The sequence below is a fragment of the Rousettus aegyptiacus genome, unplaced genomic scaffold (assembly GCF_014176215.1).
Source record: "Rousettus aegyptiacus isolate mRouAeg1 unplaced genomic scaffold, mRouAeg1.p scaffold_m13_p_8, whole genome shotgun sequence".
Lineage (NCBI taxonomy): Eukaryota > Metazoa > Chordata > Mammalia > Chiroptera > Pteropodidae > Rousettus > Rousettus aegyptiacus.
The window spans coordinates 26,765,447-26,791,429 of NW_023416311.1; the positions used below are offsets into that span (position 1 = coordinate 26,765,447).

The window sequence follows — 25,983 nt, forward strand, 5'->3', positions numbered from 1 at the left end:
AATTTTCTAAACTTCTGAAATATGAGGGCCTGGCACCCCCCAGAGGCCAGAGTCTCTAACTACCCATCTCCTCTAAAGTACTGGACACAAACAATCCTGAGAACCAGGAGCCTGGACCTAGAGAAAGTTAAGTGTTCTGGGAAACAAAAATCTTGGGTCCAGTGCTAGCTCTTCCCCTAACTTACTCTGGGACCTTGGGATTGTTCAACCTTCTGAGACTCAATTTTCCCATCTAGAAATGGAGCTAATCAAACCTAAGGCCTATGTTGTTATGAGATTTAAACAAAATTGCATGTTTAGAGTGTCTGGGATGATTATCTGGCAGTTATCACATGCTCATAGAATGTAATTTTCTTCCCAGAAGCAGCTTCTCAGACACGCCCTCATGTACACACATACACACATATACATACACACATGTATGCATAAACACACACATATACACATCGCTCCAGGACAGTAGGAAAGAGGGATAGTGAAACCCTAGGCCAGACCAGGCAGATGGCAGATGGGGATGTTTATTCTCCAGGAGCTCCATGCTCTGACAAGACTGGCACAGCCTCAGGGGCCAAAGGCTCAAGGAGTGAGGACTCAGACAAAGGCTCTGTGGTCTCCTTTGGCTCAGCCTCCTGGGCCTGGGCCAACTGGGCTGTGTGCTCAAAGGCAGCCTGCAGCAGGTGAGAAGCAAGGCAGGTGGTCCAAGTGACAAAATAGACCAGGTGCCAAGAAGTGAGTGCTGTCGTGCTCTCCAGCCACCAGTATAGACGCTTCAGCAGTGCCAGTAGCTCCAGCACCACACGGTTCTCCAGCAGAGCCTGGAGGGAGCAAAAGGCTAGGCGGGTGGCCACTACGAGCTCAACTAGCTGCACTGTCTGGCTGCTAGCCCCTCAGCCCAGCCTGGGCCATGCCCAGTGCCCCAGGCCTGCCCTCAATAGCCTGCCCTGTGCCTTGCCTACCCACCTTGTTGGGCAACCAGCCCAAGCTGCAGCGATGGGCCTTCCAGCACAGCCTCCAGGTCAGCAGAAGCAGTAGTGAGGCTGCCAGCATCAGGCTGTGCAGGCATGACAGAAGCAGGTCCGTCCAGGTGGTCACAGATAGTCCCAGCTGCTCCCAGGTACCTAGCTGCTTCGGGGCCAGGCCCAAGGCCCGGGCACAGCCCAGCATGCCCGCCCACACTAGCCTGGGCACCCTTAGCACCAAGCATACATGGACTTCAATCAGTGACAGCCCAGCCCAAAGAACCCGGCCCACGGGGCAGGCTGCAAGGCTAACTGGTGAGTGGTTCTGCTGGCCCCATGACCCCTGAGCCTCTTGGACCAGCCCTGACAGCCAATGGTTGAAGAAGGTGATCTTAAGGAGCAGAAAATTGTAGAGGTGGACTCGGTTCTGGACAAGCTACAGGAAGAGGAAGAGACAATCATCACCCATTGTCACTCTACCTGTCCCAAGTTTTATTGTAGGAGTGGAGCTGCCAGATCACCTTGGGTCCAGCCCTCCTCCTGGAGAGGCCTCAGTTTTCCCACACACAAGAATGATCTGTTTACTTCTAAGGACCTCCATTCTCAGGAGAGACCTATAGAAGGTATCTCATATTTAGTTTTCTTTCCTTTGGATTTAAATGATTCTTTTTAATACTCCAGCCTGAAGTCGACATTATTAGTAGTATTAGTATTAGTATTAGTATTAGTATTAGTATTAGTATTAGTATCATTATGACCTAAGGAGTGACCTTCCCCCCACCCCCAGCCCACTAATACTGCAGGATTTGAACCAGGTCAGTGTCTCCTCCCAAGCACCTGGGCCTTCCTGTGCATCAGTTGCTTCTTGGTGTCATGAAGGCAGCTGGGAGCAAAGGGCAGTGTCATTAGGGGTAGAGAGATGTGAGGCATGGGGGGCGTTGACAAAATTAATGACTGACCTACTGAAAGGGGTGAAGGAGAAGGAGGGGCCCAAGAAGATGTCCAGATTTCTGTCCTGGGTAACAGGGTGGATATGATGTCTCCCATTCACTGGGAGGAAGAGTGGGGTTGGGTGGGGAAAGAGTCTGTAAATAAGAAAGCTTCTTTTGAGTCCTGGAGTTGAATAGCCCCTCCTCAGACCCTTAAAGCCCCCAGCTCCTGGAGTAACAGCAGCCCACCAATCTGGACCCCATGTGTCCCTGTCCACAGGACCATCTGGAGCCCTAAAGGACCACACCGGAGGCAGCCATCTGGGATTGGCTGTGTGCCCACGACAGGGGGCATCAGTTGGAGCTATTGATGGGAAAGGAAGGGAATTCAGGGATACGGCTAGGGGAGGAATTAATATGAAGATAGAAAATGACAGCTGTCCCCCACCCCCAGCTCACAGTGTTGAGACCAAGGAGGCAAACAGCCTATTCTATCAGAGAGGTGGAGTAATTTGCCCAAAGCCACATAGCTAAAAAGTGGAACAGCTGAAGTATGAATCCAATTGTCTGTCTTTCTACTGCACCATGCAATCTCCCCTTTCTATGCACAGCAGCAAACCCAGTTCTGATAACTCGGCCCACTGAGGAACAGTGGTTCAGAGATGTGGCCCCAGGCATCAGCCTGCATGTTTTAAAAACATGGGTGGGAAGGGGCAATACTTAACCCACATGAGTGATCCACTATAGAGAAAATTCCAGACTGTGGCCTGAGGCGGGGCTACCAGAAGCTGTCAGATTACGTCAGGAGGCAGGCAGTCAGCTAATTCTACTGGTGAGGTCAGGTTTCCAGGTCCAGCAACTATAAGGCAGCTGTGAAGGGCTGAGTTTGTGGCCCCCGCCTCTCTGCCCTCCATCCCCACTCACCAGCACTGAGAGTTTCATTACCAGCAGCGGAATCCCCAAGAGGCTAGTCCTGACCGGAGGGACAGCCTCCATGTCTGACCTCCTACCCCTCATCCAGCTTGGAGAGGCAGGGTGACCTCACAGTTACCACAGGGTAGGGGCTGAGTTACCGCGGAGACCCAGTTGTCACAAGAGACTTCCCTTTACCTGCCCCTCACCCCTTCACTGCATGAAAATTGGGATGTTTGCCTTCCACATCCTGTCCACCTCCTGGTTGGAAACTACCCCTAGGGACATCAACTCCACAAACCCCTGGCCTGCCAAGCACCAGCACCAGAGAAAATCCGCAGGGCCTACAACAGGCAGCTGGAGCAGTCAGTGCAAACAAAAACAGGCTGCGCTTCCCCACATCCTTTCAACTCCCCAAGTATCCACAGCCCGGCAAATAAAAATCTTTATCCCCAGAGCCACAGGTGACAAAATGTTTGGAGGCCAAGGGAAGCCTCAGTGACCCAAACCTTAAGGTCCCTACTTAAGCCCCTTCCCCCACTTCATTCTCGCATTTTACTAAAGGTTGGTCCCAGTCACAAAGCAGAGGAATAAGGTTCTGATATTTATTCTCAGATATGAGCGACAGCTCAGTAGGTTCTGAGACAAGGTTAGAGCAGGGCAAATAAGAGAAAATGTGCCTCAGAGTGTCCTGGAGAGGGGCAGGTCCTGAAGAAAAGAGGACAATCTGCTGAGCAAGCCCCCTCAGGGATAGGAGAGGCAACAGGAGACCACGAGCTGCCTGGAGCATCTTGGAGAAATTGCTGGAGCCATGAATTATGATCAAAGGCTTAGAATTCTGTGAGAATCCAGAACCTTGATTATCACATTTCTCACATTGCTTCCCTGTTGCGACCTGGCAAATGCGCCAGGAGGCTATAGGACGAGGTTCTTACACCTTTTAGAAATTTTTTAAAACACCCTTCCAGTGCCCAGGCCACTGTGAGTGCAGGGCTCTGTGAGAAGAGAGCTCTTCTGTACAGACTGGAAGAGTGGGTGCCACCTAGTGCTTGCACCACGGTGATTTCAGTCCTTACTCCCTCGGTAGGACCAGGCACCCTTGTGCAGGTCACAATTTGGCCAACTGTACCTGGTAGCCTGCCATAATGAGTCCCTAGAATGTCAATGATGACCTTTGCCCAGGCAGTCCTGTTCACTCACTTGTTTCCTCCCCTATAGGTGAGGGTGGAGTGTGCAAAGTCTCTCCACTGTGTCTTCTGTCCTTGCCCCTCCCTAATCCACCCCCTGTGTCTCCAACGCTATAGCACTGAGAGGTCACTGGGGCTTCAGAAAGACCTCATTTAGCTAAGTTTTGAAGGGTAAGTATGAGTTTTCCAGAGGAGAGAGTATGAAGGATGGTCTAGGCAGAGGGAACAGCATGATTCAAACAATTCATCCTTACTAGAGCATAAAGTAGGACGTGGGGAGAAGCACAAGCTACGCAGTAAGGTCAGCAAGGGCCACATGGGTAGTGGTTATTCTATCAAACGATAGGAGTCTTTGAAGAGCTGAGGCAGCAAGGCAACTGGAGATCACTGTGGGCAAGAGGAGGCTAGATTAGGGGTGACAAAGGGTAAGGGGGATCAAATTGAAATCCACAACAATGAACCCTCCAGGCACAAGACGATAGAAGCCTGGACTAGGGTTGTGGCGCTGGGAATGGAGAGAAGTGAACAGATGCCGGAAATATGTAGATGAAACTGACAGGGTTGGAAGCTATCAAGAATGGTGAAAGGTCCAAGATTGTACCCTACTTCAGGGGTACCCAATCCCTGGGCCACGGACCAGTACTGGTCAGTGGCCTATTAGGAACCAGGCCGCACAGCAGGAAGAGTGGCAAGTGAGTGAGCAAATCTTCACCTTTATTTGCAGCTGCCCCCCAGTGCTGGCATCACCGCCTCAGCTCCAACTCAGATCATCAGGCATTAGATTCTCATAGGAGCACCAGTTTCTGTTGCCAAAAAGGTTGGGAGCCGCTACCCTACTGGCAAGCTAACCAATCAGCCTGCCAGAGTTTCCTGGATGCTAGCAGAAGGCACAAAACTGGTTCAGAGAAGAGGACAATTACTTGCAGCACTAGCAGTAAACTGGGAGTATTATTTTGCATTGGTTCTTTGAGTCTCAAATCCCACAGGGTGACATGAACAGAACCAGATGATACCTGAACACCCAGCTGGTATATTACTGAAGGGAAACCTTGAGCTTAGAGAATCCAAGTTTTTTATAATAAACAGAAAGCAAGCCTGTCCCTTGCTCCTGAGAGAGGTATCATCATGCTCATGCTGAAGAATGCCTGTTCTTCATTCCAGAAGGAGACACCATATAGTCCAAGTTGTTTGCTACACAGACATCCTGGAAAAGATGATAAAGAACAAAGAGCAATAGGTTGCTTGGAAGAAACATGAAAGGCCTACAGAAAAACTGCCTCCCAACAGAGAACTGAATAGGAAGAGAGGTAATTCAAGGCAGGGGTCAGGATCCCCCTCAGAAGGCTGTATGAAGGTGGATGGTGGTGCCGCACAAGGTGAGCATCGAGAAGGGAGTTTGGGGGAGAGCCTGAAAGGTTGCTGAGAGTCAGTGGTGGGGCCTGAAACTAGGATTTGCAACTTGTTTCTCCTCCCCTCTTTGGCTTGCCCCCCACCAGCACCTGGCATCACCATACCCAGAATTTGTCACTAAGGCTTTGAGTTGATGGTACTCAACCTCATATTGACCAAATTTCCTGGACTATGTGACCCTGGCAGGAGCTGGAGTCGAAGAGACCACACTCTGCCCCACTGCCCCCAGGGCTGCTCCTCGGGGTACCTCTATCAAGTCCCATTGGGATGCCAGGGCCAAGTCTCAGTCTCAGCGCCAGCAGAAGCCGCTATGGTGGAGGTCCTGCAACTTGAATCCTTCATCGGGGAGTCCTCCACCCGCTTCTCTTTCCAACTCAATACCCAGGTTCAAGGCCATACCAACACTATTGAGCTGTGTGGCCTTGGACAATATCTCTCCTCCTGACCCTGTCTTCACCTTGCAAGGTAACAGGTAGGACCAGGTGGGATAACACTTACCAAGTGCCGCTGCCTCGCCCGACGCCAGGGGGAGCCATTCCCCCGTCCCTGACCCGCACCGCGGAGTTTCCCCTCCCCTGCCCGGGACCAAGGGCGACAGGAGTGGCAGGAAGCCCGCCTCGGACTCCTCCTACATCCAGGGCTTATAAGCTCTCAGGTGGGCTCCTCTGCGGGTGCAGGACCGCGGCACAGCCGCAAGGGGACAAAAGACACTGGGGACACGGGGTCTGTAGCATCTGGAAGCGCTGAGCAAATTGGTGGAAAGTTTTAGGTTTCTAATTTGTCCTTTTCCGCCTGCAAGGTCGGTTTGCCTGTGACAACAACGTGTGTCATCTAGGGAGCTCGCCCGGTGCAGGTCCCATCATGGCTGGGTTGCTGAGGGCGAAACCATCGAGAAATGATCAGGACAGGTGTTTTCCCTTCTTTCACGTTCTGATGTTAAAACTTCATTTCAAATCTTCATTCCGCCACCCGCCCCCCCCCCCCGCCCAACCCCGAAGTACACAAGAATAATAAGCAAAACTTCGTACTTATTGGAATCTGTATTTTTTCTTTCTAAAGATGGCTTTATCAAGGCCAATTTAAATGCAAGAATGATTAAAAACTGATGAAAGCATGAGAGACAATCCTAGTTAAGGGGACAGAGGACCTCTGCAGCTTAATTATAAGTCAGGGCTCCTGTCCTTAGTTTCCTTATTTGTAAAACTGGGATATACTTCACAGAACCTACCAGGTGAGGTTGTGGGGAGCTGAACAGTGAGGTGCTTTGAACAGTGCCCTGAGCCACACCAGTGCTTGGTGGCTGATGGGTAAGTGAAGTCAGTATCTGTGGCTGAAAAGGAACTCAAGAATGTTTAAAAGCAAAATTAACTACAAGTGGGACAAAGTTACTTCAAATATGTGCAAATTTGTACAAAGGAATCACTTCCAGGATGTGCAAATTTTATTAATTCATAAACCAATAAGTAGAAATATTTATTTCAACCAAGTTACTTTCGGGCAATTCACTGGGAGTCTAAGACTAGATTTTGGAATTAAAAAAAAAAAAAAATCACTGCCAAGTATAAACAAAAGTCATTGCTATTGTAAAATTATTTCAAAATTTTCAGGTCTTTGCTGAGGGTCACATTGAGCTGTGAGCTGCTTCAGGGGTGTCTTTAGGAGTAAGCAACACAGCAGGAGACATCAAGACCCAAATCACGAACTACCAGACCGCTCCTTTGGACAGCCGCTGTCCCAGCCAGGAACTGCTGGCAGAACTACCTGGACTTCCACCATTATAAGAAAGTAATGACCCCTAAAGGGGGTGATGTCTATGTGTGCAAATGGTACCAGCAGGCTTGTGAAGCCTCCCTCATTCCCCCAAGGTCAGAAGCCAGACAGACAGGCAAACAAACAAAAACATCCTTGTGCCTAGTACCTCCCTCATCCCCCCCCACTGTTCCTCACTTCTCCTGGTCAGTTAACTGCAAATGACCATTATATGACTGTACTCTGGGGGCACTCAACTGATATAGGCAAAATTAGTTAACTGGGAATGCACCTACCCTCAAAATTTTCAGGGCGAAGGCCCCAGCTTGAAGTAGAAGGGTCTAAGGGAGGGGCAGAAAATTCATGCCATTTGAGGTTGGAAGACAGAAGGTTAAAAGAAGAACCCTATGGCCCGTATTGTGCTGGCTGGAAAAATACTGCTCAGCTATCGCCCATGGGGACGGGACATAGGCTATCGCCCATGGGAACATAGGCTATCATAACAATAAGCTTTCTGCTTCTGTACCCACCCCCCACCCCGCTGCACAACCGACCTGTGGGTTGACAGTTAGTAAAAAGAAGAAAAATAGACTTGTGTGTTCAAACAGAATGAAAAATGGGTTTAGGGCTTAAAAACCCTGTATCTCCACATTTCAGTGCTGCTTAATTTGTGGTCTGTGTACCCCTGGCAGACCCAGCTGGCTGAATAAAGAGTGTTTCCTATAACTCACTGATTTTTAGTGGTCCGTGTGTCTAACGGGGGCTGGCAGCTACCACAATATAAACTCTGACCCTCAGCTTCTCAGGGCCCTCAATCCTCTACTGAGGTGCCTGCTTGGACTTCTCCCAAGTCTACCCTGCTTGCTTGCTTTACTTAATAAAATAGCATCTGGTTCTACTTGCTACTCTTTGCCTGCTGTCTTTCTCCTCCAAGCGTCAGACCTCCACATAAATATTTCGTGGGGGATCCAAGGATTGAGCCCGTGACCCCTACAATGCAGACACTTCATTGCTGGTAACAAGTTTATCAAATTTAGACTGTAAAACATCATTCCTGTTGGGCACATTTTATTAACTATTGGAGCTGAGTGATGAACAAATACATGGGGAGTGTTATTGTATTAATCTCTTCTTTTGAGTGTGTTTGAAATTTTCCAAAAAGACTTTGAAAATAGTTATCAACACTACCTCTGACTTCTGTGAGGAAAATGGGCTGTGGGTGGGGGCAAACAGGGAGGCAGGGAGGCCAATAAGAAGGCTGCTTCGGGGTGAGAGGAAAAAGTGAGTGGGACCAGAGTGGCAGAGGCGGAGGAAAGAGGCCACAAGTTTTGCTGATAGACAGAATGTGGGAAAGGAAAAAAATGGTTTAGGCTGAGCTCCCAGGTGCACAGTGGCTCAGAGGTATCTGCCTAGATGGGAGGCCAATGGATTTGGGAATGTGGGGAAAGGGAGCTGGGTTTCGGCATATCGCCAAAGACCTGTGGCTGCCAAGGGGAGATGTCAGGTGCATAAGTCCAGAGTTCAGAGGAGAGTCAGGGCTAGGAGTCACTTCTTTAGGAATGACTGGTATATAAATAGTATTTAAAACCACAGGACTAGATGAGATCACCTAGAAAGTGGGTGTTGATAGAGAGAAGAAAGGGCCCAGGACTGAGACTGATGGATCTCCTACCTGGAAGGAGAGGAGAGGAGAGGTGAGGCGAGGCGAGGCGAAGAGAGGTGAGGCGAGGAGAGGAGCAGACAGAACCAGAAGAAAAGGAAGTTTCGGTCTCTCTTGTGCCCTCTTATCCCCTAAAATCCCACAACTTATCAACCCAAGGCAGCCCTTTCATGGCAACCCTAATTGCAACAGCCTTGGAACTTGCAGTCTGTCCACTCTTCACACCGTCTTCTGGAGCCATCTTCATAAAATGCAGATCAGATGCCGTAACTCCTCATGGTTCATTCAGTGTTAGAAACCAAGTCCAAGCCTAGTGACCACACTCCTTGTGGCCTGGATCCAGCACACATCAGAAGCTACACCTGTGTATAAGACAGGCACACCATTCACATATACCGAGGAGCAGGAGCTGTGGCTTGCACCAATAGCCTTTCCCCTCCCCCCTTCCTTAAGGCAGCCTTCCCTTTCCACACAGGAGCCTGAAAGTACCAGACCACACTTTCCCAGTCTCTGGGGCTTCTGGAAAAATACCACCACCACCACCCTCCCTCCCCCGCCCCCAATAAAAAGGGAGAGACTAGGAAACAGGGCCCATCCCTAGCCTGCTTTGGGCTTTGTATGCGGAGCACACACAAATGCTTGAGGGGCTGCCACCATCTTGTAACCAGAAGTTACTGACAGAGCAAACACAGCACGGCACATGAGAGAATGGAACTTGGGTCCTTGGTAAAATCAGTGGGGCAGTGGGCCAGCCTTGGTACTTCCAGTGGCCAACCACTGGATTTCTTGTAAGAACAAATGGCAAACCCCTACTACTTAAGCCACCTGGGGTGGGTTTTCCATTCTTGCACTCAGAAGTATCCACCTGGACATAAGCATACGCCTCTCCTCAGCCACGCACAGCCCTTGGGCCTTGGCTTGGATGTCTGTGAGACTGTAAGAGACAATAGCTTTGAAACATGAACTGATGCTTTTGCTGCCACTCCTCACTCCAAAACTATTTTCTGTTACCCAATCTTTCCCCTATTTTGGCAACAGCTTGACTGGGTGGTATCCACTGCCCCAGGGGAGAATCATTTTCAGTAAAAAAAACATAGAAAAGCTTTTGAGTTCCAAAGCTTAGGACTTGAGTGGACTGAGGATTAGAGGAAACAAAAACACTTGATGAGTCAGAGAAAAGCTTCTTGCCCCAAGGCTAGCACAGGTTCCTGGGCTCGGGAAGGAAAGGAATAGAGTGGGCTGTGGAAAGAGAAGAGGAGCGTAGCACAGGAGGCCACCAGCCCCCACTAGTGTTCCTCCAGCAAGTCTCATCCTCCACAAGGCCCAGGAGCCATCACTGTAGGAGCCACGGTGGTGCCCACAAACTGTGTATATAGCCCCTGTCACTGAGCTGGACATCACTGAGGGCAGATATGCAGGGCCCCAAGGACCCCCACCAGGTCCTCTCCTGGTGTAACCCAAGCCACTTTCCGATAGTTCAACAGGGCTATCCACCTTATCTGAAGGGTTATTCCTCACTGTGAACATCTCCACAGCAGCCACTCAGGCCTACCCCAAACAAAAGAGTGGTCCTGGACACCCAGGGGAGGGATGGTGGCTTAAAACACAAAGCCTGCACATGGATATTGAAGAGCTAGTGAACAGAGCCTAAACAAGAGAACACACCCTTCCTTAACCTCCGCTATTAGCACAGGTCAAAGTGGGGGCTGTTTCTGACTCATCTCTGTGACTCCAATGCCCAACCCAGGTCCTGGCAAACAGTAAATGCACAATAAAATATTTACTGGCCTAAATGGAATATGAGACTGCAGAGATGGGGCCTACGCAGTCAGCTGGCTGATCTGGTCACCATCCCCAGTCTTTCTCTGCCCACTCACCTTCCAGTGATGACTCAGGAGTGACCCATTCTGGTCAATAGGATGAAAAAGAAGTCATGGGTCAGGGCTTCGAATAGAGCTTTTGTGATGACGAATGGACTCCCTAAGCTTTTTGCCCTTTCCCCTTAGTCCTGTCCAGAGGTGTACCATCTATGACAAGGTGATAGCCATGAGGACAAAGGCCTCCATGCAAAAGGTGACAGAGAGGGAAGATGACTAGAACCTGGGATCTTTGATGGCATAACTGAGCCCCAGACCATACTGACCAGTTTCAGCTTCCTTTATTAAACCAGTAAGTCTCTCTTAGTCACTACTATGCAGGTATTATTTGCAGCTGAATACAACAGGTTCACACATGTTTTCCATACATCTTTGGACTAAGACAGATTTGGGTTTAGATCTTGGCTGGTGACAGCTGAAATCTAGGTCTCCTCCACTCCCTCAAAACTGCTCTTGCCAACGTCATTATATTAAGGGAAATGACAAAGCTATTACGACACAGACAAATTCTGAAATCACAGTGGCTTAACACAATGAAAGTTTCTCTTTTTCATGTTGTTAACCTAAAAAGAAAAGGCCAAAGTGAGAAGCAACAAGCACTTGAAATCCAAAAGAATAGCTATTCAAGAAGCTGTCACTATATGAAACATCCAAACCTACAAAAAAATTTTTTGAGTGCATTTGATTCAAACTGATAATATATGCCAGGGAGCAAGATCTCAAATGATTCCCAAAATGGCAATTTGCAGGGGTTTTAATGCACTTGAGATTAAGGGGGGAACTAAGGCAGATTACATTTAGGTGAGAGAAAGCAAGACGAGTGAGGACTGAATTAAAGGTTAGTTAAGATTACATGCCCTCTTGAGGGTGGTCACACTTTAGAAGGAGGAATATGAAAGGGGGCATTTCAAAGGTATGTTAACCTACCAACATGCACAGAAACCATGAAGAGAGCTTGCTTAAGGCAAAGGTAAGCCTTTTACTGAAAAATTTATATGCCTGGGGTGTGACTACCTGCCAGCCCAGTTAGAAATTTATGCTCAGATCACTTTGTGAGGTTACTTTCCATAGAAACTCCCCTTTTTTTTTTATGTCCACAAAGCTATTATGCGCTGATTTAGACAGACATTCAGTGTTTCAAATAGGAAGTAAAGGCAAGGTGTATTTATGAGAAAGCAAAAGGGAATAATTATATGAACAGAAGGAAGGAACTTTTATAGGTGTAGATAAGCTAACTTAATAATGTTAATTCTAAAGAATGTCTTTAATTATCAACCCAGTAGTCATAATGTCTGCTTTGCTGTTAGTTCTGCAAACAGTTGTTTGGAATGCAATGTTGCTTTAGGCCCAGTACAAAGGTTATTTTGCCTAGTTTTAACATTCCAAAAGTTTGAGAACTAAGACACGCAAGGCAATTTCTCTGAGATGGCAGGTCCAACTTCAAAAAGTAGCTCCACGTATATTAGTTTTCACAATGTTACAGTCCAATGCAGGTTGGTGGGTAAGGGCACGGCTCCACACAATCATTTAGGGTCCCAGACTCCTTCATCTTGTAGTCCCACTGTCCTCTGGGTGCCTGGATCCCACTCCACAGAGGTCGTACAGGAGGTGTTTATGGTCCAGGTCTGGAAATGGAGCACTTCACCCCTTTTAAAAAACAACATTTGACCAAGTAAATTTGAAGATCTAATTGGTTTTTTTTTTTTTTTAAGTGATTCATGAATGGGCAGCATTCCATCTAGCAACTAAAGGAGCACTTTGAGGAGCTGTACACAAGGGGAAATTTTTGTAGACAAAAAGAAGATGGAACTAAGAAGTTAAAAGAGTGGATTATCAAACAGCCTCCTGGACATCTTCATGTAGATACCTCAAACTCAACACCCCCAAACTGTTAATATCCTCTTAGCCCCAAACCTGCTCTTCCTCCTGGGTTCCCCTGCTGTGAGTGGCACCATCAACCCAGTGGCACAAGTAGAAGCCTGGCACCGCTCCTGACGTCTTGCTTCCCCCTGCCACACTACTTCAGTCATCACAGCCCTGCTACTTCTACCACCTAAACATCTCTGAACTTCATCGACTCTTCTCCATGGCCATGACTTCTACCCCAGTTCATGCTGTGAAAATAATATAGTCATGCACCACTTAATGACAAGGATATGCTCTGAGAAATGTGTCCTCAGCCAATTTTGTCATTGTGTAAATATCACAGAGTGTACTTATACAAACCTAGATGATATAGCTTACTACACACCTAGTCTATATGGTATACCACAGTAGTATAAGGGGTCCATTGTTGATGAAAATGTCATTATGTGGCGCATAGCTATAAATAGGGCCACTTCAAAATGGAGTTGAAGCTGTCATCCCAAAGGAAATGCTTTGCACTTCTTATGCCTCAAACCTTTGGAATGTTAAAACTGGGCAAAATAACCTTTGTACTGGATCTAAAGCAGCATTGCAAACCAAACAACTGTTTGCAAAGCTAACAGGAAAGCAGACATTATGACTACCAGAATGAAAATTGAAGATGTTCTTTAGAATTAGCATCACTGCATTAGCTTCTTTGTACCTATAGAAATTCCTCCCCTCTGTTCATGTAATTATTCCCCTTTCCTTTCTCATAAATACCCTGTGTCTTCACCTCCTAATCAGAACACTATTTGGGTTTCTGCCAGAATCTGCGCTTCCCAAATAGCTATCCCTTTTGGATCTGAAATAGACACTTAGTGCCTCTGGCTTTGGCCTTTTGTTTTTACATTAACACTACCATCACCTCTTGCTTGAACTACTGCAACGGCCTCCCAAACTGCCTGCCCAAACCTTGATCCCCTACCAGGGATCAAAGGCTAGTGCTTCTGAAAGTTTAGTTGCATAGAAAGCACTTGGGAGAGTTTGTTAAAATGCAGATTTCTGCCCCCCACCCCCACTCCCGGAAATCTGACTGATTCAGTAAGTCTAGGGTGGGGATCACTAATTTGTATTTCTAAAAGCTCCCCTAAGAGATTCCCCTGGAGCAATCCAAACTAAGCTTTTTGACCAGATGCTGCAAGTCTGTGGACCATACTTGAGTAGCAAGGCTCCCAGAGCCGTCCAAATCGGAAGCCACTAGACATAGATGGCTATTTAAGTTATTAAAACAAAATCAAATCTGAAGTTCAGTTCCTTAGTAGCATTAGCCACATTTCGAACGCTCAACAACCACACGTGGCTAGTGGCTACCATACTGAAGTGCACACATTAGAAAACATTTTTATTACCTCGGAAAGTTCTACTGGACAGCGCTGCCTCCTAGACTTTGGTGAGCGTTCTAAAAATGAAGGCTGAGCCTATCTCCCTCTCTTGCCCATAATAATGCAGAAGCTCCCAAAAGCCCTTTTAGGTAGCATAAAGGACGTCGGTGGCCGGGAGGGAACAGGGACTTTTATACACTTGGATGCTATATGAAAACAGCTCCAAAGAGCCCAGGAAGAGGAGGGCCAAGGATTTTGAGGTTCAGCGGCTGGCGGTGGAGGGGTAGACTGCCAAGGCTTTCCTTCGATTGGGTGTCTTTTTTATTTTTTTTAAGAGAAAGCCAATCAACGAGAGTGGTGGAGGCGGTGCCATCTCCGTACAGGCCCCGCTCCGAGTTCCAGCGCCCACCCCCGACCCCACACCCCTCCCCATCCCCCACCCCCTGGCTCACATTGGCGGTGAGTTCTGACACCACCACCCCCACCCTTCCCTCGCCTCCTCCCCACCGCAGTAGAGATCTTTCCTATCGGGAATCCCGATCACCGCAGCTGGGGATGAGGAAGTCGGGACTCCCCCACCCTCGCCCCCGCCGCAGGAACACCCCTTCCCCACGCCTGAACCCCAGGTGTCCAGTCTCTCCCTTTTTGTGCCAAGTATCTCTGCCGGTGAAATGGGATTCCGCGGGTGGCCTAGAGAGGCCGCATCCTGACAGCCTGTGCTGGGCATGGCAGGTAGGGGGGAGGCATGGAATGGAGATTAAAACGAGTTTCAGGACAAGGAGGCCTGTTACCGCTGGATGATGGCTCAGGAGGAGGGCGGGAGCCTGTCTGAGGTGCGGGCGAGGGTCGGAGCCTCACATGGCATCACCGAGCTTGCCCACAAGCAGCACTTCTATGAGTGCTGGGCTCCAGACTGTGACAAGGTAAACCTGCTGGAGTGCCCGCCTCTGCCTTCCTTGCCTGCCCAGCCTCAATTTTCTTATCTGTGCCATGGAAATAGATAGCCTTGTATCCTAGGGCAGCTTCGGAGAATGAAGTGAAGCCTGGGCACAACCTTGCAGTCCTGACTCCTCTGAGACTAGCTCCTCTTCTGCCTACCCACAGCGGCCCTGCCCTCTGACCAGCCTCATCTCTCCACAGTGGAAGCCCCTAGAGATCAGGCGCCAAGACCTCCCCCACTCTGGGACTGCATTCCACACAGAAGGGCTGTCTGGAGGAGGTGCCATTGAGGGGTTACTATGGACTAAGCAGAGAGCCCTGCCTTGGCCAGCAGAGCATATCCTAGCAGCTGGCTGTCGGCTGACTCTCCAGTCCTTGGCCCCTTGGCAGAGGACAGCACCCCATATCTGGGTCTCCTTTCACTATAGTCTCAGCAGGTCCCAGACTGCCAACTCCCACGCATACACACATAGCTTGGCCTGACTGACTCCTAAGCCACCCACAATGGAGATCCCCCAAACGCTGGGACACTGGGTAGCGGTTGGCTTAGCACTCTGTCCCTAGGATGTGGCTGTCCTGCAGTACCGTGCCCCTCGCCTTGCAGTAGACTGCCTTGCACAAGCCCTTTCAGGCCCACCCCAAACCGCCCTGATCCTGGACGCGGCCCGTGGCACTGGCCTGGTGGCTGCGGAGGTGAGGCCTGTCCAGATCCCCTGCCCTCTCTTCAGTCCCCTTGCTCAAATTTCCTGCCACTCCTGGCCCTAGAAATCTGCCTCTCCCCTCAGACTCACTAGTTCCAAATACTTGGGGTATATCCACTGCAGGTCTCACTGCCCTCCCTGAGGTGCAGGAACCCAGCTGGGAGGTGGCAGGTGTGAACTGTGACTGCATCCTCCACCCCAGCTGCAGGCTCGGGGCTTCCTCCAGCTGCATGGGGTGGATGGGAGCCCAGGGATGCTGGAACAGGCCCAGGGCCGTGGCCTCTACCAGCACCTCAGCCTCTGCACTCTGGGCCAGGAGCCTCTACCCAGCCCCAAAGGCACTTCCCCTCCCACCTCGACACCCTAAGGCCCACCCTCTATCCAAGTGCACCTGGACGGAGCCCCTTTGTCTTGCCAAGTCTCCATCTCCCTTGCTAATCCCTCCATAAGTTCCCTCCTACACTGAGCCTCCATTCCCTTCCGAGCATCCCAATACCTCTGTGAGCCCTCTATCCCATGATCTGACCTCAGTCGTGGACAAGGTCACACCTGCCACATCCCCCACGGGATCCGGGTGCTGCAGACACTAGTGGCTAGCCTTGACCCTCCTCAGGGCCCACCATGGGCACTGTCCTCCATGGTGGTCTGAGGCCACACTGGAGACAAACTACCACATCACATCCACATACCCCACACAGGGACCTTCGATGAGGTGCTAATGGTGGGTGCTCTCAGTGATGACCAGGTGCCCTGAAGTGTGATACCTGAGCCCCTTCCAGTTACCAAGTCAGGTGAGAAGCAGCCCGTCCAACCCCACACACACCTTCCCTTCTCCAAACCTACAGACACAAGCCTCAGAACCCCTGAGTACAAGCAAGGGGCAGGGTCCTGCCCAGGGTCACATAGCCTACCCTAGCATCCCAGCCACCAGCTGCTGACCCAGGCAAACAGGAAGGGCAGACAGGTGGCCCACTTGCCTGTTATCTGTTAAGCAACCTGAAGCAACTCCACTCTCTCTGGCCTCTGTTCCACACCCGTAAGCAGAATGACATAGTCCCTTCTGAATAGGATTGCAGTGAGAATTGGGTGAAATAATGTCTCTAAGTTCTCTAATGTCTCTTAGTCTTAGCACATAGTAGGGGCTCAGTTCAGTTGCCCTATCCTCTAGCTTCCTCACAAATTTATGGATGGCTATAGGTGAGTCTCTTTCTTTTTCCTGGTCTTGATTTTCTCATCTGTGAAATGGGATTGATTATTGAACTCCTACTGTGAGCCTTGCATGTCCCTGCCTCTGCTCTGGGGAGAAAGTACACGCTCTGCTTGCTGGGCTCTCAATCACAAGCCCACCACAACCCAGGAAGGGACCAGATGAAAAAGACTGGCCCAAGGTGGGTCCACGAGGGCTGTGAGTGCTCAGTGCTCCAATATTTCAGATAAGAGAGTCATTTCCCGGGGCTGGGATGGGCAGTGAGGGCAGTGCACACAGGGTCACAGCCTAAGTGAAGTCACAGGCAGAAAGGAGAGTGGTGGAGCCTGAGGATCATGAGGCACTGACCTAGCTAGAGGATAAAATCAGGAAGCCCCGAAGTTGCCCCTATCCCAGTAAGATCATGTCTTCTCCCTTTACCCCTCACCCCCACTGGGCCCAGCAGGGGCTGTGGCTGAGCCTGGGCAGGTCTGGACAGGCAGACTTTCGAATCATGCTGTTATGCCCCAACTCATATCTCCACGAACCACCAAGAAGCCGACACCAATGCAAGAGCAAGAGGGAGTTTATTTCAGACTGGAGTCCGGACCACAGTCCACACACCGACGCAGCAGTGAGTAGGAGGCGGTCCCAAACATGGGGCTTCAGGGGTATTTGAAGGGAAGAATAGTAAGCATGGGGAGCGATGTCTTGGCGTTACAGGATTGGTACAACGAGCTTGTCACTTAGCAGGATTGGCTGGGTGATGGCGCCAAGGAACAAGGTGGGGAATTTGGAGAGTTACTTTCCACAGTTGCTCTGATTGGCTGAGTCTAGGGTGGGGTGATCGTCTCGCTATCTGCGGCTTTTCCGGGAACCGGCCTGTGCTTAGGATGGAGTCTTATACCTAAGATGGAGTCACTTTGGTTGTTCGATGGAGGTTGACAGATGCAGAGACATTGCAGGGATCAGACGGTAGTGATTAGGCTCAGGACAGGAAATTCCAATCCCCTGAACCAGTAAGGACCAGGTCTCCTAGCCCAGCCTGTGCTTACCAGAGTCTTTCACAAAGCTTCTCCACCAGCAGGGCCCTGCTTCTCCTCACCCTTTTCTCCAAGAAGCCTTCCAGAGAGCTGTCTCTCCTAAGTGTATCTGAACCTGTTCTGTGCATACTATTGGTGCCTGGAGAAGACTTGAAGAGACGAGATCATTCATTCATTCAAGCCAGCACGTTACTGACTGTGCTGGCCTTCCTGTGAGACAAGATAAATAATTGACCCCACTGTGCAAGTTGGAAAGCTGAGACCTTGTTCAAAGTCAAAGCCCAGGTTTTTCCTGCACATCCAGACACAGCCACATTCTCCAGCAGAGGGGCTGGGCGAGCAGTGAGGAGGGAGCCCCCTCTGCCCAGGGAAATAAGAATTCCTAGCATAAAGAATACTTGAGCCATAAACAGTACACAGCAGGCCCTCAAGCTGGGAAAGCAGAAGGTATTCCTGGGGGCAGGAGCAGTGAGCACAAAAGGCTTAAAGACAGGAAAAGGCAGGCCTGAGAACAAAGCTGGGAGAACTTTGGACATGAGCCTGAAGGGAAGAAGGCTACCTTCCCAGGCAGGGGTGGGCCTGGAACCTGAAACTCGGGCTCCCACCCCTCCCCCACTCTACTTTCTCTCTCCTTACCCTCCCCAGGTAGGCTGGTATGTCTTACCACCAGGACCAATCTATCCAACCTTCAATACAAGGAGGCACTGGAGGCCGCCCCAGACAGGTTGGAGCAGTCCAGGGAGTGGGAACACCTGGTGGCTTGGCCGGCGGACCGGTGGGAACTGGCTACCTCCAAGCTCGAGGCGGTACCTGGTACTTCTGACAGTGATGGCTTCATCTCCAGCATCATCTACCTGTACTGAAAGTAGGAGGCGGCCCAGGTTGAGGGAGTGGGGCCCATTGTTCAGCCCCTGACTGGCCTCCGACCCTCCATGTGGCCTCAGCCGGGCCTGTCCTAAGGCCTTCTACACTTCATCTGTAAAATGTGCCAACCCTGCCCCTCAGGAGAGCTCCGCCTATTAAATGAGTCCCAGAAGGGGTGACAGGACTTTGGCTCTGCAGTTCTCTCACCCAAGGAAAGAATGACATTGTCCCTGTGGAGGGCAGAAATAAGAAGAAACAGGACAGAGAGGGCCCCGGGGCACTCTGAGTTGTCCCTGAGCTAGGCATAATAGAGCTACAGATGTGACCTTATGCCTTCTCTCAAGGTAGTGGCCCTCTCACCTCTAACTTACCTATCAGAAGACTCACATTTCCAAATCTGGGCCATGGCCAAATACCGACATGTCCAGGACGCGGTGTTCTCATCTCTAAAAGGATCGAAACACAGAGCTCAGGGTGTAGGTTGGAGGCTGCCCATGGACAGAGGTGGCGATAATTCCTCCAGATGGGGCCATGGGAAGAAGTCTTCATGGAGGAGGAGGTTCGGAGCTGGGCCTTCAGGATAAACAGGATTCAGAGGGGTGGAGAATGGAAAAAGGGCATTCCAAGCCAAGGGCAGGCATAGCCTAAGCAAAGGACAGGAGGTGGGACCTGAAAGGTGAGCAAACCAACCTGGCCGCCCAGACAAAGCTGGGACAAAGAGGGGGAAGGAAGCGGCAGGTGTGGCCCCCTCCCCGGGGCTGGGTGTTCTCATCTGTCCTCCCTCCTGGAATCCCCAACACTTCACCAGGGTTCTGGGCACACACTGTTTCCTGTGTACAGGCTTCAGCCTCTAACAAATGAAAGGCTTGAACAAGGTGTTTCCAAAGGGTAGGTCAGTTCTAATTTTTTCATAATTTCCTGAAACCAGTTTTTAAAGTGTTCCTGTTCCTGCCACAACACAGTGGTCCTGCCCCTCACCGACGCGCTGCCCAGGTCTCTAGCCCTGCCCTGCCCACCTCCAAAGTGGAAATCAGAAACATACAGTCTTCCTGTGCACAAGTCCCATTTATTGTAGAAAATAAAACAGTAATTACTGTGACAAATAGATCTTAAATTACAAAACAGAAACAGCAGAGTTCGCAGGAAAAAGCCCCAGGGATGAAGGCCAGAGAAAGACCATCCCCCCTGCTTGCCTCAGGCTGACCAATGACCTTCAAAGGGACAGCAGATTCAGAAGCGGCCCTGAGGGGCCCAGGGTACTTCTGCTGAGGCCTCTGTCTCAGAGCACTGGGAAGGGGTACAAGTAGCCAAGGCCACCTCTATGGCGCCTCCCCCACAACTACCCAAACCAGTTTGTAGCAACTTCACCCTCCCTTCTAAACCTGTCTGTCAACTCTGTGTCAACTCTGTGCTCCACAGGCAGGTGGATGAGAGCAGCCCCAGCCTTTCCCATGGCCACAGGTTTCCGCAGGATCCAGGCAAAGGGGGTGGGGAAGATCAAAGAAGGGAACAGTGACCAACACGAGTATGGGCTGGGCATCCACTCGGAGGCAGAGCCCAAGCAGAGTGAGGGCTGAGCTGTCCTGGCCAGCAAGAGCCAGCTTCCCACTCCACTGCCACAGGCCTGTATCCCCCAGCCATTCAGAGGAGGGTGGCTCGGAAGTCTCTTTCAGTTCCTCCTTGCTGGTGTAGAGGAGGCCTTGGGAAGGTGTCCGAGAGGGCCAGTAAGGGCTAAGGGCTGCCGGCCAACTGCCTGGCTCAGTTCCTGCTTGCCCAGCCCCAGCAGCCCGTGGCAGGGCCATCCTGTGGTCACAGGCTGAGCTGAGCTCAGTCCCAGGAAAAACAAAGCCGGCAGGGACAGTTGAAGGGCGGCACCTTACACGTAGTTGCTGGCGGGGGCCGAGCGAGCAGCAGAGTACTTGGCCGAGTAGGGCTTGTCAGTGCGGGGTGGGCAGTTGCAGCAGAGCAGGGCACCACCGAGCATCATCAGGCCCGCGGCTGCCCAGCCCACATAGAGCGAGGCGCCCATCTCCCTCTTCTGGCCAGAGGCCACCAGCGGGTTGTAGAAGTCGCGGATTATGGTGTTGGCCGTCCAGGACACGGGCACCATCACCAGCAAGCCAGCCAGCAGGAACACCACGCCCGCCACAATCATGGTCTTGGCTTTGGCGCTCTCATCCTCCACGCAGTTGGTGCACTTGCCACCCACCACAGACAGCAGCACACCCAGCACAGCCAAGATGATGGAGACGACAATGAGGGCACGGGCCGCCTGCAGGTCCTGTGGCAGCGCCAGCATCGAGTCATACACCTTGCACTGCATCTGGCCAGTGCTCTGTACCACACAATTCATCCACAGGCCCTCCCAGATGGTCTGGGATGTGACGATGTTGCTGCCGATGAAGGCTGTCACCCGCCACATGGGCAGCGCACAGCTCAGTATGGCTCCCAGCCAGCCCAGCACCGCCAGAGCAATGCCCATCACCTGTAGCCCCATGGAGGCCATGGCTCAGCGTCTGCTGGGGTCTAGAACCTGGAAGTCTGTGGAGATCCGACCCTGGGGGCTATAGAAATCCGAGTGCTGAGGATGGACACTCAGTGTCCACAGGGAGGCCTTTCACTGTGAGTCCGGAGGCAAAGCCAATTGGAACAGCCACTGTCTCTCCCGACGATCAGAAGCACAAGCCCAGTGAGTGTGACTAGACCTTTTCCTTCCTGACGACAGCTACCACTTGCTCTCAAACGAGAGCTTGGGGCGGTTATATGTCTCTTCAGAGGGGCGGGAGCAGAGGGAGGTGTTTCAGTCCCTGGGGCCTGCCTCTGACTAGTTTCTCTGGATTCCTGAGCCCAGGCCAACAAAGACACTTTAAGTCCCCAGCCCTGGGCCCCTGAGTCACAATCTCAAAGGAAACTGCCCTCTCCCCCTGCCCCCAGGCCCATGCTGAGGTCAGCCGGGAGACAGACACTTAGTCACAGCCCAAGGCACATGGACGTACATAGGGCAGGTGGACGGCCAGGCCCGGCCAGCTTCAGGGCCTGAAAACCAGGGTCCCTACACCCTAAGGCTCCCTCATTCCAGGCTTGGGTGGGTGGACAGGGGTGGGGATTCTCAGAAAGACAGTCTCAGGATGAAGTCCTGGGAAAGTTAAAGAGTAGCCCCACCTTAATTACTGTTGTTGCGTTTTTATCACCCTCATCACTGGCCCAATCACTACTATTAAGATTCTCATCATCCATACATTTGCCTTACCAGCAGTATTGGCATTAGCTTGATGAGGTCCAGTTTGGGGGAACAAGGAGCAAGGAGCTGGGAGTCCTGGGTCCCTCACCTGCCCTCCCCATCTCTCACCACCACCAATTTCCAGCCCTGCCAGAGGAGAGGGCCTTGGAGGTGATGCCCTTCTAGCCAAACAAAAAAGGAAGCCTGTCCTCCATCATGGGAGTTTCAGCCGGTGGGCCTCGTTCCTGCCCTGTTCCTACCAGGACTGAGCCTGCTTGGCCAGAACTAGGTGGGGGAGGTCAACAAGAGCAAGCCATGGGCCAGTCCCTGAGGACATCAGCCCAGCAAATAGGTGTTTACTCTGTGAAGACACACAGAGAGGGAGTCAATAAAGCCAGGATGGGCGCAAAGTCCCATGAGACTTCAAAGGGACAAAAGAACTCAGACTGGGGGGTGGAGGAGTGCCGGATAGGGGGCTTGACAGGGAAGAGACACTGCATTCTCGGGTTATACTGCAGAGAGCACTGATGACAGAAATCTCCATGATGGGTCCTCCTGAAGTTGTGCAAGGTAGCAGGACTGGGAGAAGGAAGATATCCGAGGAGAGAGAACATTGAGGGCAAAGGTACCTCAAGATGGGGAAATGCAGCTCTCTCGGAACCAGAGGAATCCAGTCTGACGAGAGACTGTGGAAGTCGGGGAGGGGCTGGAGTGACAGGGCCAGAAATTTCTGTGCCCGTCGTCGCAGAACCCAAGCCTGGGGCTGTGCTCAGAGGCACTGGGATGAGCAAGGGCACTGGACGCGAGGCTGAAAGGTGTCCACACACCATTTAGAAAGGTGCCACTGGAACCAGGGTGGAAGTGAAAGCAGGGCAGGGGTTCCAGAATCTAGAAGGACCTGGTTCAGGGCAGGGAGCTAAGGGGACCTAGAGGAAAGGGGCATTCTAGGGGTGAGAGGAAGTGGCTGGAGCTCATCCCAGCTGCATCAAGGGAACTCCTTACCCTCCATATAGCCACTCAGCGTCTCTTTCCCCGCTACCATGGAGAGAAGGGGTACTCAGGGGCCAGGACTCCAAAAAGTTCCTGAGCCCCTAGCCTTTGTCAGCACTGCCCTTAGCACCATGGGGTGGCTGGGTGTCTGATTCCAACCAAGACGTGAACTTCCTGCAAGAGAACCATCAAGCATTTGTGATTTGGGTTGACGCCATCTGTGAGCCCTTAGCACGTGAGAGGTGTTTGAGACAGGTGCGTTGACTGCCTAATGAAGCATGGGCTGGCTGGGACACTCTAGCATACTGGAGAAGTCGAGGTCTTCTATTGTGGCTGACAGTAAACGTATCTGTCTCCTCTGCTAGGGTGGGGCTCCTGGAAGACAGAAACAATGTCTGATTCAACCTCAGAACTCCATGCAGGGGTTGACGCATAGTAGGTGCTCAATTAATGCTCAAGGGGCCCAAATAACACAGGAGGCATTCTCCAGGTTTCCTGTGGCCTCCCTTACTCCTCCACGCCTTGCCCTGCCGCAGGCACACACACCAATGCAAACAGGGATGGTTTCTGCCTGGACCACACCTCCCTGGAATTTACCTTACAAGGCTAAGAGGAACAGCACTCAGGGAGGACTGTGGGCTGAATAGCAGAGATAACTACCCTTTGAGACTGACAGTAAGTGCTTTCCTTCAATGACTTCATCACAGCCTGTCAGTATCAGAGCAGGGACTCTTACTGCCTTTGCACAAATGGGTAATCTGAGGCCCAGGGAAGATGAGAGCTTGCCCAGGACTGGGTGGGCACTCCATCACTGGGGCCTCCTTACCCAGGTGCCCTTTACCCATGTCCCTGCCTTTCAGCAAGCTTTCTGAATACAGAAGTGAGTTAGCTAGGTGGCCGGCTCCCTACCCCCACTCTTCCCCCAACCCCCAACCCTGCCCACTTCCTGTCCTTGTTCTCCTGGAACACAGCAAAATGGCGCTTGGAGAAGCAGAAGTGGGGGGAGGGGGAAAGAGTACACAGGCCCTAGAACTTTCCATCAGTGACCCAACAGAAATGACTAAGAAGCTGTCCTTCCCAGCCCAGCCAAGTACAGCAGAGATGGGGGAGGGCAGGTGCAGGAGGGGCCCAGGCAAAGGGCAGGACTGGGACAGGGGAAGTGTTCAGGGAGCTCAGGTGTGGAGGAGGAGCAGGAGAGGGATCTTGGGGGATCTGTGAGCAGCTCTGCACTTGAGTGGAGCTGGAGAGATATTTGTTGATGCTGGATTTATCCCAGAAACCACTGGCTGAGTCACATCCACCTGCTGTAGGAAAAATACCAGTGAAGCCAAGGCACTTTTCCTGTACCTTCTCTGGCTCCCTGAGCCTGGCCCTCCCAACAGCTCAGACAGCCTTTTACTGCGACACTTTATAATGTGTCTGCCGTTCATCTCTTTTTTGGGAGAAGCAGAGAGGGCAGGGTTAGCATTTACTTCTTTTTCTTATCCCAATATACACTGTATAATCTGATGTATATAAAATTATATTATATATGCTGGGTTTTATGAAGAACAGCCCTCTCCCCAACCGGACCAGCGCGCCCAGCCCTTCCTATCTCATAAGCATCCTACTAGCCCTGTGACCATGGGGAGGCTGGTTTCATCTCAGCCTCAACTTCCCTCTGTAAAATGAGGATGTGACCATCCCTCCCCTTTTTAAGACAGATACGAAATGAGGCTAGGATGTGAAAATGCTTTGAGCTGAAAAAGTCAGTACCATGAGGAGTGAGGAGTTCATGGCACAAAGCAGCTCCCCCTTGGCTCTGGTCCTGCTCATATTGGGTACACCAGGAGGGAACTAGGACTTCTCAGACTCAACCCAGGGGAGCTGGTGCCAACTTAAAGTTACTCCTCCCCACTAAATATAACATTTTGATCCTTACAAAATCAGAATAAAATATTATAAATATATTTAAGGATATAATAAATATCATTATAAAAATGAGGGAAAAAAAAACAGTCTCACTCTCAGCTCAAAAAATAGTCTAGCTGGATGTTGGCTGAAAACTATTTTTGCAGTTCACTAACTTCTCGGCCCACAGACAAGCTAAGATCCTGTTCATTTTTAACCAGAGATGACGTCATTATATTACACAATTTTTGAATTTTAGAAACTAATCTGCAACGGGATATCATAATCTTCTGTAAGTATAAAGATTGTGTCTCCATTTCACTTCAGAGCCATATTCCTAGATTGTTCCAGAAGGAAGATCTCCTGGAATCGTAACAGGAAACAAGCGGACAGTCCCAGACCTGGGCCAGCGTGGACCAGCTACACCCTGCATGGCTCTGGCAGCCATGGGGATTTCTCCAGGGCGGACCCAGCACCAGCTGGGAGGGCTGAGCCCTGGACTGGGACTTTCAGAATCTATGGGAAGATGTGGTGGCCCCTTTGTGGCTCTCATCTGAAATGACCCCAGCCCTCAGTGGGTCTAGTCCCAGCTCTGCCACTACCAGTTCTGTGATATTGGGCAATAGAATTAAAGTCTCTCAATTACTTTCCTCATCTGGTTAAGGAGGAGGACAATACCTACTGCCCAGGCACTGGGAGGCTCAGTGACGAAATGAAGTAAAAGCCTCAGAACCTGGCCCACTTGGCCCCCTGAGATTCTTCTGGCCGCCCTGACAGGGCCCCAGCACAAGCCCTAGAAAACCACAAGCTTTGGGCTCAGAAGTGGGGGCCCGGCCCCAGGCTGAGCTGTTAGCTCCCAGGCCTCAGCCCAACAGCTCGCACCAGTGGCCATTCTCTCATTTGGCTGGGGACAGGGTAATGACAGACCTGATTGCACAGAAGGCCTGGCTGCCCAGCTGGCCAGACTGGCTGAGCAGGTGCTGCCCCCAAGCAGGGCCCCACGTGGGCTGAGGGAGAAGGTGGCAGTGGGGGAGGGACTCTGCGGAGTCTCCAAGGAAGAAAAGCAAGGCCACGCTGCTGGAGTCCCATAGTCCAGGCACAGAGGGCAAGTCTAGAGACAGGATGGAAGGATGGCAGTTGGGTTCCTAGAGAGCGACTGAGTGAAGGGATGAGGCTCAGTGAATGGGCTTAGAGGGATGGAATCGAATGGGGGGAAGGAGAGGAAGCTTCATGAGAG

The 25,983-nt window shown here is 51.1% G+C and overlaps 3 protein-coding genes across 3 annotated transcripts; 1 reads left to right on the forward strand and 2 right to left on the reverse strand.

The window, feature by feature from the left end:
- Positions 1-518: 518 nt before the first annotated feature.
- TMEM270 (transmembrane protein 270) lies at positions 519-2,884 on the reverse strand. Its single transcript, XM_016146477.2, has 3 exons — positions 2,813-2,884; positions 961-1,395; positions 519-815 (listed from the first exon to the last, which is right to left on the reverse strand). Exons 1-3 carry the CDS (start codon positions 2,882-2,884, stop codon positions 519-521), a joined length of 804 nt encoding a protein of 267 aa, XP_016001963.2.
- Positions 2,885-14,713: 11,829 nt separating this feature from the next.
- Positions 14,714-18,769, forward strand: METTL27 (methyltransferase like 27). The gene is given in 6 exon segments (XM_016146586.2): positions 14,714-14,836; positions 15,417-15,545; positions 15,756-15,891; positions 16,252-16,344; positions 18,428-18,557; positions 18,559-18,769. Coding segments are annotated over 6 exon segments (750 nt in total). The 3' UTR covers positions 18,698-18,769.
- Positions 18,770-19,692: 923 nt separating this feature from the next.
- On the reverse strand, positions 19,693-21,393 carry CLDN4 (claudin 4). Its single transcript, XM_016146587.2, has one exon. The coding sequence runs from the start codon at positions 21,150-21,152 to the stop codon at positions 20,523-20,525; it is 630 nt and encodes a 209-aa protein (XP_016002073.1). The 5' UTR covers positions 21,153-21,393; the 3' UTR covers positions 19,693-20,522.
- Positions 21,394-25,983: the final 4,590 nt, after the last annotated feature.

What these genes read in the sequence shown, in the direction of transcription:
- TMEM270 (XM_016146477.2), bottom strand. Translation starts at nt 2,884, where the DNA reads ATGGAGGCTGTCCCTCCGGTCAGGACTAGCCTCTTGGGGATTCCGCTG. An exon ending in TAATGAAACTCTCAGTGCTG is followed by an intron (nt 1,396 to 2,812) that starts GTGAGTGGGGAT and finishes CTCTTCCTGTAG; the next exon opens with CTTGTCCAGAACCGAGTCCA. An exon ending in TGGGCTGGTTGCCCAACAAG is followed by an intron (nt 816 to 960) that starts GTGGGTAGGCAA and finishes TGCTCCCTCCAG; the next exon opens with GCTCTGCTGGAGAACCGTGT.
- CLDN4 (XM_016146587.2), bottom strand. Translation starts at nt 21,152, where the DNA reads ATGGCCTCCATGGGGCTACAGGTGATGGGCATTGCTCTGGCGGTGCTG.